The sequence below is a fragment of the Gekko japonicus genome, unplaced genomic scaffold (genome assembly GCF_001447785.1).
Source record: "Gekko japonicus isolate JY-2015 unplaced genomic scaffold, Gekko_japonicus_V1.1 scaffold457, whole genome shotgun sequence".
NCBI lineage: Eukaryota > Metazoa > Chordata > Lepidosauria > Squamata > Gekkonidae > Gekko > Gekko japonicus.
In genome coordinates, this window is record NW_015164196.1 from 324,162 (window position 1) to 337,069 (window position 12,908).

General features: G+C 46.1%; 1 protein-coding gene across 1 annotated transcript in view; it reads left to right on the forward strand.

Annotated features, from left to right (window-relative positions):
* The first annotated feature begins 7,011 nt into the window (after positions 1–7,011).
* POLR3GL (polymerase (RNA) III (DNA directed) polypeptide G (32kD)-like) overlaps positions 7,012–12,908 on the forward strand; it is a 23,534-nt gene continuing 17,637 nt past the window's right edge. The window contains exons 1-3 of the mRNA XM_015408328.1: positions 7,012–7,084; positions 10,433–10,621; positions 10,780–10,909. Coding sequence (XP_015263814.1) covers positions 10,496–10,621; positions 10,780–10,909 — 256 coding nt within the window. The 5' untranslated portion in view covers positions 7,012–7,084; positions 10,433–10,495. The remainder of the gene's footprint in view (positions 7,085–10,432; positions 10,622–10,779; positions 10,910–12,908) is intronic.

Sequence of the window (12,908 nt, forward strand, 5' to 3'; positions counted from 1 at the left end):
GGGGGGGGCATTCCAAAGTCAAGGTGCCATCACAGAAAAAGCCCTGTCTCTGGTTGCCACCTGCTTCACCTCTTCAGGTGAAGGCACAGAGGGCAGGAGTTGAGAAAAGGAAGTGAAAGGGAGGGGCTGAACCTTACAGGAGGTGGTGGTCCTTCAGGTGCCCTGGAGCCATGTAGGGACTTATAAGTAAGAACCAACACTTTGAATTGTGCCTAGAAGTCGATGAGCAGCCGGTGTAGCTCTTTCAGCACAGAGACAATGCAGTCCCCGTGTCCTGTTTCTGACAGTGGGTTGTGTTGGAATAGGCAAGGTCTATAGTGCAGCCTTATGAAGAAGATCTGAAGATCACCCTACAGAAGAACTGAAGGACTGGTAGTTAGCATAGCTAGATTAAGGACTGCCCACAACTTCAAATTATGTCCTTGCTGTCTCTTGATTGACTCTTCTGGAGTCTTCCTGCTCCTGCAGAGCTTCCTTCTTTTTGTTGTTCCTCCTTCAGCAGTTAGTTATGCAGTTAAGGTTCTCTCTTCTGTTTTCTATAACAGGTTGTTCTTCTTTAATAAGCCTACTAATTTTTCTCTATACAGTCAGTGCTCCACTTCCTTTGCATATTTAAACGCTGCCAACGGGCTGGTTGCCACGTTTCGACCAAACAAAGTTTCCAAAGACACAGAAAGTACATTCAAGTAATCTAACCTGGATGGGATCAGAGAGCACACATCACTGTGGCGAAATGGTGCTTCTTCGGGCTCTCTCTGTTTTAGTCATCTCCTTGTCTGTTTGCTGTTCTTTCTCTCCTTCTGTTTTTCTCCCAACTCTTGCCTTTTTCTCTTTTCTTCTCTCTCTGCTTCTTAAAAAAACCAAAACCTTAATAATACAAAATATGGTGGTGGACTCTGTTGCTATGACCCAATTTTAGGTCATGTCACAACACAGTTTTGGGGTCCTGATCAACCATCTGAAAACCCACAGGTTACACAAGAATGTTTACATTTGGGGGGGGGGGGTCCAAGGTTCATTCCGCCACGTCAAGGAAAGCCTACCATTTTTCACTCATAGTGGATTTCTTTTCTGCAGAGATGCAGTTTTTCATTTTGATACTGACAAGAACACAATTGGAGGCTTGGATTTCTACAAAACAGATGAGGGCCTAGCCCAGAGGGCTTCTGGTTGACGTGAGACAGACAAAATGAGGATGTGGGGCAAAGACGGGGGATTGACGTTGTGTGTGTGAATCAGCAGGCACACTGAGACAGCTTCACCTGAATCAGAATTTGTTCTGAATATCAGCCCTGGAACGTGCGAAGTAACAGTAACAATAAAAGCACTGAGCGGTTTTTTTGAGTGTTAAAAGTCTTTCACACACATTACCACAGTATTTATTTACTATTTATAGTCTGCCTTTCTCACGTGAGACTCAAGACAGATTACACAATGTAAATCAGTAGGATGACAAATCAGATAAGTGTGGTGTGGTTTGTCCTTACCAAGTTCCAGGATGAATGGAGGGATTGTTACAAAGACTAGTAAGTATTCAGTGAAACAAACAGGACATAGTTAGGGTAAAGAAAACAACACTACAGAACCAATGGGAGGAATTTTCTATTAAATAGTTCTGAATCTTATGGACTTCACCTTTACTGGGTAAACCACCTCTCCATTTTTGGTAACTAACATCCTAGTAATCCATAGGTAAAGGTAAAGGTTCCCTTGCTCGAAAGCCAGTCAAATCCGACTCTAGGGTTGCGGTGCTCATCTCCGTTTCAAAGCCGAAGAGCCAGCGCTGTCCGAAGAAGTTTCCGTGGTCATGTGGCCGGCATGACTAAGCACCAAGGCGCACAGAACGCTGTTACCTTCCCACCAAAGTGGTACCTATTTATCTACTTGCAATTTCTTGCTTTCGAACTGCTAGGTTGGCAGGAGCTGGAACTAGAGATGGGAGCTCACTTCATCATGCGGCACCTGGGTCTCGAACTGCTGAACTACCGACCTTCCACAGCCTGCAGTTCAGCGTCATAACCACTTGAGCCACCGCATAATCCTATAATGCCTGGTTAATATTACTGTCCCCAACAGTGGAGTCAGGGGCTGTGCTGTGGTAAGTGATGGCCAAAGTCTGTCTACTGACTTTGTGGCCGATCTGTCTGTCTGTCTATTTCCTGATCCACAGCCAAACCTGTTGGCCACTATGCCCAAGGTAGCTCTCAGCAGCACAGATAAAGGTACCTCAGAACATGTACAAAAGTACATTTCCCCTCTTCTTTGATGGGCGGCCCAGGCATGAGGCTGGTAAACGTGTGAAGGGATTTTCTCCAGCATATTTTCCCAGCCAAATAACAAGGACCCAACTCAGACTGGTACTGCTATGCAGAGAGAGAGGCTATTTAATCCTTTCCCCTCTGCACCATCATCCTGACAAACAGCTCACCCAAAAGGGGTATTTGCCCCACCAGAGATAAGATACTAATTGCCTCATACTTTCTATATGTTTTTCTCCAAAGAAACCAAACAGGAAGGGCAAAATCAAGGTTTGGAAAATAAGATGGGGGGCAGTTAATACTCTCACCACTTCCCTGAGGCTCTGGCTCAATCTGCATCTAGCATTTGCTCCGCTGTTTTACCAAACCCACAATGGAACAGAAAAAGATGCGGCTCAAAAACCAGACTGCAGAGAGTCACCCCTGAATGGCCATAAAACGGCCATAAATCTATGCAGAGGGCTACCATAAAACCGAGAGATCAAACGAAGCGAAAGCGGCATGCAGTCTGGACACTGCCATAAAATCCGACACTCAATCAAAGTGAAAGTGGCATGCAATGCAGAGGGGAATTTCTGTTCCAGTGTGGGTTTGGTAAAACAGCAGAGCAAATGCTAGAGAGCCAGTTTGGTGTAGTGGTTAAGTGTGCGGACTCTAATCTGGGAGAACCGGGTTTGATTCCCCACTCCTCCACTTGCACCTGCTGATGTTATCTTGGGTCAGTCACAAGCTCTGTCAGAGCTGTCCTTGAAAAAGAGCAGTTTGTGTCAGAGCTCTCTCAGCCCCACCCACCTCACAGGGTGTCAGTTGTGGGGAGGGGAAGGGGAAGGAGTTTGTAAGCTGCTCTGAGACTCCAAGTGAAGGGCGGGGTATAAATCCAATCTCTTCTTCTTCTAGATGCAGATTAGGGCTCTGATTTGATTCTGCTCCCTCTGCCCCAGTTGCTATTTACCCAGAAAACCCACCCATTTGTGAATCTTCCATTGCCTGGTTTGCTTTAACTGCAAGTTGACGTTTGGGTGGGTTCAGCAAAATGCAAAAGGGTGTGTTAAGAAGCAGGCACTGAAGAGAGACTGGAAACACCAAGTAACAATTAAATTTTTTTTTGTTCCCCCCCCCCCCCCCCCCCCGCGAGTGCCTTTCCTTTTTTCCTGTGGTCCACCTCTTTCTCTCCATCTCTCTGTTCCTCTGCATCCCCCACTCTGTTGCCATGGCAACTTCCCAGCTGGGCACAAAGGACTAGGTATCCCAGGGTGATGAGTTTTCTGAGACTCCTTGCAGACGAAGGAGAGGAAAAGAGAATTCAATATTTGGATCTCTCCGGTTCCTTTGCCCTCCCCCACCCCAGCCGAATTGGTCCACGTGCTCACGCTATAGCTATTAATATTGTTCCGAGGTTTGAGGGAATGGTTATTTTAAGTCAGTGCAGTTTTGAGGCCCCTCTGAGGAGGGAAGACAAAGATGACTCACTTTAGCACAACATAGAGCTTAGTGGAGGGGGGGAGTAACCCACAAAATCTGGTATCAGAAATGGCTGGAATTTTATTTACTTATTCGGTTTTTTTAGTTGCCCCACACCCCAGGGGTCTCGCAGCGACTTACAACACTTAAAACAACATCATAATAAGTAAGTTAGAAACGGTGTTCCCTCTAAGCTGAGTTAGTGTGAGCTAGCTCGTGGTTTTTTTAGCCTCTGGCTCACACATTTTTGCCTTAGTTCAGGAAGGATGGCTCCAGAGCAAACTAATTTATGCAGTAGCCAAATCGCTCACTCACAACTTTAATGCCGGTAGCTCACTAAGTAGAATTTTTGCTCACAGGACTCCATAGCTTAGCGGGAGCCTTGGTTAGAAACCAAGATCAAGTAACACATCGAAAATTAAAATATATGACTCGAAATGCACCACTATCAAACCAGCCTGCAGCACTTCTGTATCCTCCAAAGGCCAACCTGAACCATTCAGCCTTGCAGGCACATATAATATTACAGCATTATTATAAGCCTGCATGGTATTTTTAAGAGTAACGGTGATGAGCATTTGGATGAGCACCAGTGTTCCCTCTAAGCTGAGTGAGTGTGAGCTAGCTCACAGTTTTTTAGCCTCCGGCTCACACATTTTTGTCCTGGCTCAGGAAGGATGGGGCTCCAGAACAAACTAATTTATGCAGTAGCCAAATCGCTGGCTCACAACTTTAATGCCAGTAGCTCACAAAGTAGAATTGTTGCTCACAAGACTCCACAACTTAGAGGGAACATTGATGAGCACTAGTCAAACAATGAGACAAAAAAGGCTATCTTTGTTACCGTTATAATCAAAATGAATATAAATAAAAGCCTGGTCCATTTTACTTAATATTCAAGTATCTTTGTTGTCTTGCCAGCTGGGTAAGGTTGCCAGCCTCCAGGCGTTGCCTGGAGATCTCCTAGAATTACAACTGATCTCCAGACTAGATAGATCAGTTCCCCTGGAGAAATAGCTGCTTTGGAGAGTGGAGGTAATGTAATGGGCACTTCGAGATTTGTTTCTGCCACCCCTACCGCCTTGCCTTGCACTGTGGATTGATTCTGGAGCTCCAGGACCCTGGTCTGGCCAAATCAGACATGAAGTCAGCGCAGGGGTTGCCAAGTGGATTTTCGCCGGGAGCGGGGGGCTCCTGGCCGGCGTCTGTTGCGCGTGCGCGCCGCATGCACGTCACCCGGAAGTGACATGATGAAGCCAGGCACGCTGGGGGCGGGGCCACAGCCATATGAGGGCAAACCATAGAGTTTTCCCTCGGATAGCTGTGGCCCCACCCCCAGCGTGCCCGGCATGGTTGCGTCACTTCCGGGTGACGCGCACGTCGGGGAGGAGTTCCCCCTGGGGCCTGATCCAGCGGCGGCGGGGAACAGGCCTCTGGGGCGGGGGTTTCCCCGCCCCACAGGGGGACTTGGGAAGCCTAGCTGAGAATCTCATAAGAACATAAGAGAAGCCATGTTGGATCAGGCCAATGGCCCATCCAGTCCAACACTCTGTGTCACACAGTGACCAAAACCCAGATCTCCCTCTCCCATGCTGTGTACAAGGAAGGACACTGCTTGTCACCAGCACCCTCAGTTAAAGGGACTTCAGGTAGCATGTTTTAAACATGACCTTGCTCAGCCTGGGCTGCAAACCTAGAAAGCCACTATCCAGCAGAGTGGACAATACCAAAGCTTGGCATGTGGCAATTTTGCAGCCAAATATGACATTGGCTACTTCTGTTTAGACGCCATCCCTAAGAGTGTAGGAAGGACTTTATCCTAAGTAAGAGCACTCCATCCTGCAGACGGGTAAGAGCAACTCCTGATTGTACACATGAATTCTGTCACGGCCCCAGCCTTGTGGAGCAGTCTGCCTGAAGGTGTCCGCAAAGTTCCCACACTCCTGTCATTCCACAAACTGCATCCAAGAGAATTGTTCAAGAGGGCATTTTTATAAACTTAGGGCTACATTATAACCCAATAGTTCAGGAAGGTGCTTTTATAAATGACACTAGTCTATGCAGGCCACTGTGTGTACTGTCCACTAACTGTTGGAAAGTGGATTGTTATAATTTCAGAGCATAGCCATGCAGGTCTGCAGTAGAACAGCTAGACTGGAGTCCAGTAGCACTTTAGAGACCAACAAAAAAAATTTTTTGGGGGGGGGTATGTGCTTTACAGGGTCAAAGCTCTTGATGGAGGGAGCCTCGACTCTCAAAAGCTTATACCCCAAAATTCTTGTTCGTCTCTAAGTTTCTATGAGACTCGAATCTAACTGGATTATTATGTATTCTTCTCTTGCTGCATTATTTTCTGCTTCTATAATGCTGTTTTCTGCATTAGCTCAAGATGGGTAGCAGCCGCATTCTTCTGTCTGTGAGCAGTAGAAAAGAGTAAGAGTCCAGCAGCACCTTAAAGACTAACTACCACAAATTTTGTTAGTCTTTAATGTGCTACTGGACTCTTACTATTTTCTACTTTTATCTGCAGTGTTTGATATATTATGTCAGGTCATTTTTTGCACTGTTTCTAATTTCTCAGTAATCCCATTCCTGTTGCATTACCAATTAGAGGCTTGATCCTATTGATTGCATTGACCTACACTGCTTGAGTCTTAGGAAGAAAGGCATACTATAGATAGATAAAATAAATAAAAATCGAATTGAACATACTGTTGTATAACCTTCCTTGTATGCATGCGTATTTTTATATATTTATACCCATATTACACAAGCAGTTTTATGTCATGACATTCAAAGGAATTAAGACGGCAATCCTACCCACACATTATACTTCAGAGCTACTTTTCTCGGAGTTTTCTGGTGACTGTTTTGAAGACCATCTTACATGATCTCATACTGAGCCATGCTTTGTAGTCTTAGCGTGCATTTATACTGGATTTTGCATTTTAATTTAATGGGTATATTTCATAAATTAGTTATGTGTCCCGATCGTATGCATTTTAAGTCCTAATGAAGTAAACGGAGACAAAACTTTACGCAGAACACTGCAACTTTAACCCTTTTCAACGTACATAAAAAGGGCCCAGTCTAAAATACAAATTTCACTGCACTGAAAAGCAGTCGCTTATCTCGCCAACCTTACAGCGACCTCTTCGGCTTCCCTCGAAGTCTCGTTCCTCCGCCCCTCGCCCCCCTCGTTTTCTCATTCCACGCCCCACGCCTTGAACTTCTTCCTCTCTATTGGCCGTGATTCTACCGGCTCCGCCCCTTTAGAACGTTGTGTATCCGGGTCTGGAACCCCGGGGGCTGCCTGGTGTTCCCGTCCCACGTGCGTTTGCATAAGAAACGAAGCACGAGCTACGGTAAAACCCGGGGGAGGGTATTGATTGATTGGCTAGTTGGTTCCGTCCGGTTCATTTCATTTCCTCAGTAAACCCAATAAGAGGTTTGGGAAGGAAGAAGGCCGGCAGGGTCCCGCCTACTGGGGGTGGTGGAGGAATGTCTGACGAGTGATGGTGTGGAGGCTTACATGGAGACAAGGGGGCCTTGGAGGTTTAGCAGTAGTTAAGCTTGACCGTGCGTTGTATTATGCGCTGTGTTAGGCTACATAATGTAGTAATGCCTTGCTGGATCGGAGCAAAGGTCTGTTTGGTTCAGCATCCTTTTTCCTCTGGAAAGCTCAAAGGAAACATGTTGTTTGTCCCCTGTATCTGGTGTTCAGAGGTATACTACCTCTCAGCCTACCTGGAATTCTCTGATCTTTTTAAAAAGCCATCTAAGCCTGGGGCTGTCGCTGCATCGTGTGGAGGGGAATAGCTTCCATTTAATTATGAGTTGTTTCTTTTCTCTTATCTGAACCTCTTGTGCATCTTCGGTGGCTGGCCCTCGTCCCCCTGAGCTGGAAGAGAGAGGGGGAGATTTTTCCTTATCGTCTCCCTCTGTATTTCCCAGAATGTTACCAACTGTTAATATGATTATCTTTTGGAGAATTGTGAGGCCTTTATATTTAGTGCTTTTGGTGTTGAGGATGAGATGGGGCACGTGATTCGTGATTTGAGGCCCATTATGTTGAGAGAAGAACTGGCCTCATCCAGCGAGCTTTGCAGCACCCAGGGGATTTGAACCTGGCTCTTCCAAATTCTAGCTAGTCTGACACTCTTAGCCACTAAATGTCACTGTGTTAATAAGACATGTTTGCGAATACTTCTGTTTATTTACTTTATTTGTATCATGTCTTTTTCTCCAACGGGGACCCAAAGTGGCAAACATCATTCTCCTCCCTTTTATCTTCACAACAACCCTATGAGGTAGGTTAGGCTGAGAGTGTGTGATTGGCCCAAGATCACCCAGCAAGCTTCCATGGCAGAGTGGAGATTTGAACCTGGGTCTACCCAGATCTTAGAGCAGTACCTTAACCACTATACCACACTGGTTCGTTTCCACAACTTGTAGCCCAATCTTATACATGTTTACTCAGAAGTAAGGCCCACCGTGTCCAGGCATAAGCCCCAAGTAAGGATGCTGTTTTATTCTGTTGTTCTGTTTATGGGGAGGGTCAAATGTCTGTGTGGGTCTAACTGCATCTTTACAGATCTCAGGGAGTTTTGCTGCTATGAGGGCTAGAAACCTGCCTCAAAAACCCACAACTGAATGTTCAGTAGGGAGTATTCTTTTAACAATTGCAGCTAAATGCAAATCAGGAAACACAAATCTTCAATACCTGAGTGGTGAAATAAAGCATGGCAAACAGCCAAATTGTTGGAATCTATGGCTGTAGTGTACAGCAGTCACAATCCATTATGAAGAGGTAAATTCTGGGAGAGTTTTTTAATCGGTATATGCAATCCAACCCTGACCTGGACAGCTCAGGCTAGCTGGATCTCGTCAGATCTCAGAAGCTAAGCAGGGTCAGCCTTGGTTAATACTTGGATGGGAGACCACCAAGAAAGTCCAGGGTTGCTACGCAGAGGCAGGCAATGGCAAGCCACCTTTGTTCATCTCTTGCCTTGAAAACCCCATGAGATATTGCTATAAACTGGCTGTGACTTGACAAATAAATGTAATCTAGCTTATACTTGTTTTAAAGATAATTATGGGAGTGAAGGTGGCATGGTATAGCGCAGAGGTGTCAAACATAAGGCCCGTGGGCCAGAACCAACCCATCCAGGGCTCTTACCCGGCCCGCAAGAAACTGGTATGTATGGAAAAATAAGGTACTCTCCCTTTTATAGTATCTCTTGGGGGGGAAAAACTAGTCTTGCATATGATTGAACACATGTATTGGGGCTTTTGTGGGCTCCCCAGTAAATCAATTGCTTTTGTTTGTATTTTGAGTAAAAAATACCGTTAATTGGATTTGCCGGTGTCCTTTATAAAATTTATATATCCGGTACCTGGCATTACATTTTATGGCACACATGGCCTGGCCCAACAAAGTGACATTTATGTCAGATCGGGCCCTTGTAACAAATGAGTTCGACACCTTGGGATAGCCCAATCTTGTCATATCTTGGAAGCTAAACAAGGTCTGTACTTGGAAGGGAGACCCCCCCAAGGAAACTCTGCAGAGGAAGGCAACGGCAAACCACTTCTAGTTCTCATTTGCTTTGAAAGCCCCTTGCTGGGCTCACCATAAGTTTGTTGCCACCTGATGGCACTTTATGCATACAAAGATATTTATGGATCGATGGTTCTGGCATTCGGAAATGAAGCCTGTCTATTCATTGTTATTTAAAAGTTCATTTCTTATTGGGAAGATTTCACTCTGTCTTATAACATTTTTTTCCCCTTTAATGAAAACAAAACAAAGGTGTGGAACGCTTGTGTGTGCTTGGTGTGCGTGCAAAAAACACTCAACTCGGTCTTTAATGGGAGAGGCCGTGTTGGCTAGTGGTTAGAGTGGCAAGCTAGTCATAGGCAATCTTTTCGGTGTGCGTACTGGGAAGGGGAAATATTTTATTTTTTTATTTATACATGCATATACAGTGTCCACCTCTAAAGAAACTGGCGTGCCAGCAGCCAACCAACAGGAGAAGAGGCGAAACCGGGGTTGTACTTGGCCAGATGTGTTGGGAGCAAACTGAGTGCCGTCAATGCTTCCAGCATCTCGGGGGCTCACCTGGGATCCGGTTGGTGGTGTGCAGGTCCAGGAGGCAATGAGCAGGCGAAACCGGGGTTGTACCTGGCCAGATGCGTTGGGAACAAACTGAGTGCCGTCAGTGCTTCCAGCATCTCGGGCTCACCTGGGATCCGGCTGGTGGTGTGCAGGTCCAGGAGGCAATGAGGGGATTAAGGCACGCTTCTGCCAGACTACCAAGCCCCAGTGGCACAGCCAGCACCTCAGGAAGTTGCATTGGTTGCTTTGGTGGAGAACTGGCCTTGCATGCCAAGCAATGTGATCTGGCATGCCACTGTTAGGCCCATGTATAGGGGATTTCCTTCCCCTGATCTGCAAGACCTGGGTTAATATCCCTGCTCTGGCATGTACCTTGCTGGGTGCTGCTGAGTCAATCACACTCTCTCAGCTTAATCTACCCCATGGTTGTTGTGAGGATAAAATGGGAAAGTGAGAATCATGTACGCCCTCCTGAGCACTTTGGGAAAAGGTTTTCACCCAGAAAGAGTAGTAATGCACTAGATGGATTAATTGCTGATTGGGGGATTAGGGTGCAATAATAAATGGTCCCCTTTTTATCCTTTTGATGCCACAGGTTTCACCTCCCAACTGAAATCGTCCCCAAGATCTATGTGTGTTCCTTCCCAGAGGGCAACTCATGGCTGGAAGAGGCGGCAGAGGGAGGGGCCGGGGCGGTCACATGACCTTCAATGTTGAAGCCGTGGGCATCGGAAAGGGAGAAGCCCTGCCCCCGCCCACTCTGCAGCCCTCACCACTGTTTCCTGTGAGTCTTGCTGTCCCCCTCCCCAATTTGATCCCGGGTTTATCCAGCTGATTTGAAATACTTTCGTTAAAGGATAAATTCTTTGTTTCCTGACCCCCCCTGGGTATGTGGCTATATTTTTTTCTTGCAAGATTCTCAAGCTTTCATCTTTCTCCTAGCCCTTGGAATATAAACCAGTTCCCTTGCAAACTGGTGAAGAGGTAGAATATATGCTGGCCCTGAAGCAGGAACTGAGGGGAGCGATGAAGAACCTGCCATACTTCATCAAACCATCTGCTCCTAAGAAAGGTAAAAAGGACTAAGGAGAGCTCAGGAACAGAAGGGGCCGCTGTGCAGAAGGCTGGAGTCAGACATATTTTAATTTTGTATTAGACGAAAAGCAAGGGGTCACTTTTCAAGCTGCAGAGTCTCCGGCTACCATTGATTGGTTGACCTGGTGTGATGTCACAGAATGTCTGCGAGTGTTTTAATGGGGAAGGCTCAGTTGTGCTGTGTGGAAGGTTAGTGTGACTGCTGTAAGGAGGGGAAACACGTAGGTTTGAGATGGAAAGAAAATGACACAAGACTTGTGGACGAGGCCTTTTAGCAAAAATAAGGGCAAAGTCAGGTGGGAGGAGGCTGCTGGATAGGAAGTTATGGGGAGATGGCTCTGGGGGTTGCCACCATACTTGTTTTTTTCTGGCAGGGATCCTACTGATTAAAGAGCTGTATGACAGGAAATTTTTATTTGAAGAAGAGTAGCAATTTTTGAGTTTCTGCACTCCACAACTGCTTAAAACAGAGGATTCTGCCTGAAGAGAGAACTGGCTACTCCATTTAGAAGGCAATGGTTTTCTCTGAGCCACACGAGTGCTGGGGTGAAATATTAGCCATGTGTGCCAGAGAACTGAGTTCAAATTTGCGTGCAGCCATGAAGCAGTTGGGGAGGGTATCTTGAGGTAAATCACCCCCCCCCTCCAGTGTAAGTGTTCTGACAGGATTCCTCTCTGAGTGATTATTTGAGAATGGTAAAACAAAACATAATGAGGCAGGACTAGGTGTTTATAAAGGGGCAGCTACAGCTTCCCCTTCATATCTGCCAGAACTTCCTTCATTACCTGGCAAGTAACGTTTGGCATAAGGATGCCAGGAGGTGAAGCGAGCCCTTCTGGTCAGGCGTTTCCCAGACTTCTGCTAGCCAAGGCACACCCCACTTTCTTCTAAGCTGGAACCAGAGGCACAAAAAGGTTTTCATCCAGAAAGGATTGTCTTTAGAATATACACAAGTAAGCATTATAGACCCACAATGGAACCTCTTGGAAACACAAGTAAACATTATAGACCCACAATGGAACCTCTTGGAAACACAGCGGCAACGTTCTTGTGGTTTGGGTCTCAGTTCTGCCTGACACCACACTAGATTCTCTCTTTACAGGAGGGCAAAGCTGCAGACAGGCGTGGGAGTTGTAAAGACAAAATGTTACCAGAAACATTTCCAAGGGGGCATTTCCCTGGAAGGTCACTGGGGCTCTGCAGTGCCTTTTGTGACCACCACCATGGCACAGTTCTGAGCCAAGAAACCCTGCCTGCATTGTGAGGACCTCTTGGCTTAGCTTGCTCTGGGGCCATCATGACATCCTGAGCCACCCCTTTGTCAGCAGCTCCTTGTCCACTTTGTTCAGAGCCCTTCATTCCAGAGAACAGGAAACAGGTGGCCTTTTCCTACTGACCTCTTGAGCCTCAAGCTGTCCGAGAATCATGGTAGGCATGTAGGCATCCTTTTAGAATTGGCGCTGGCAGTGTCTTTCTTAACCTGGGGAATGCATTTTATTTGGATTTCCATTAGTGTGGTTTTAAATGGCTTTCAAGTATCCTCTAGGGATTTGAGTCTCTTGTGTCAACAACCTCTTCATCTCCGAACCAAGTCACACACATGAAACTGCCTTATAGTAAATCATACCATCAGTTCATCAAGGTCAGTATTGTCTACACAGACTGGAAGTGTTTTTCCAGGGTCTCAGGCAGAGGTCTTTCTGACCTCCTACTACCTGATCCGGACTACATTTAGGGGATAAAGAAAGATACCCACTACTGACTAAAAACCCAAGAGAGGAGATCATCTCAGCAGTTTAGACAAACATTTAGTCTTAATCTCGTTAAGCTTACTATCAACTGAGTCAAATTTAGCATTAACTTTTCCAAGTCTTAAATTTAAAGTTTAACTGTCATACAGAAATACCCCAGAGCATCTCATTTCAACATTTTATAAAGGCACAATTCAGAGTCCTTCAGCCTTTACTTCTCCTTG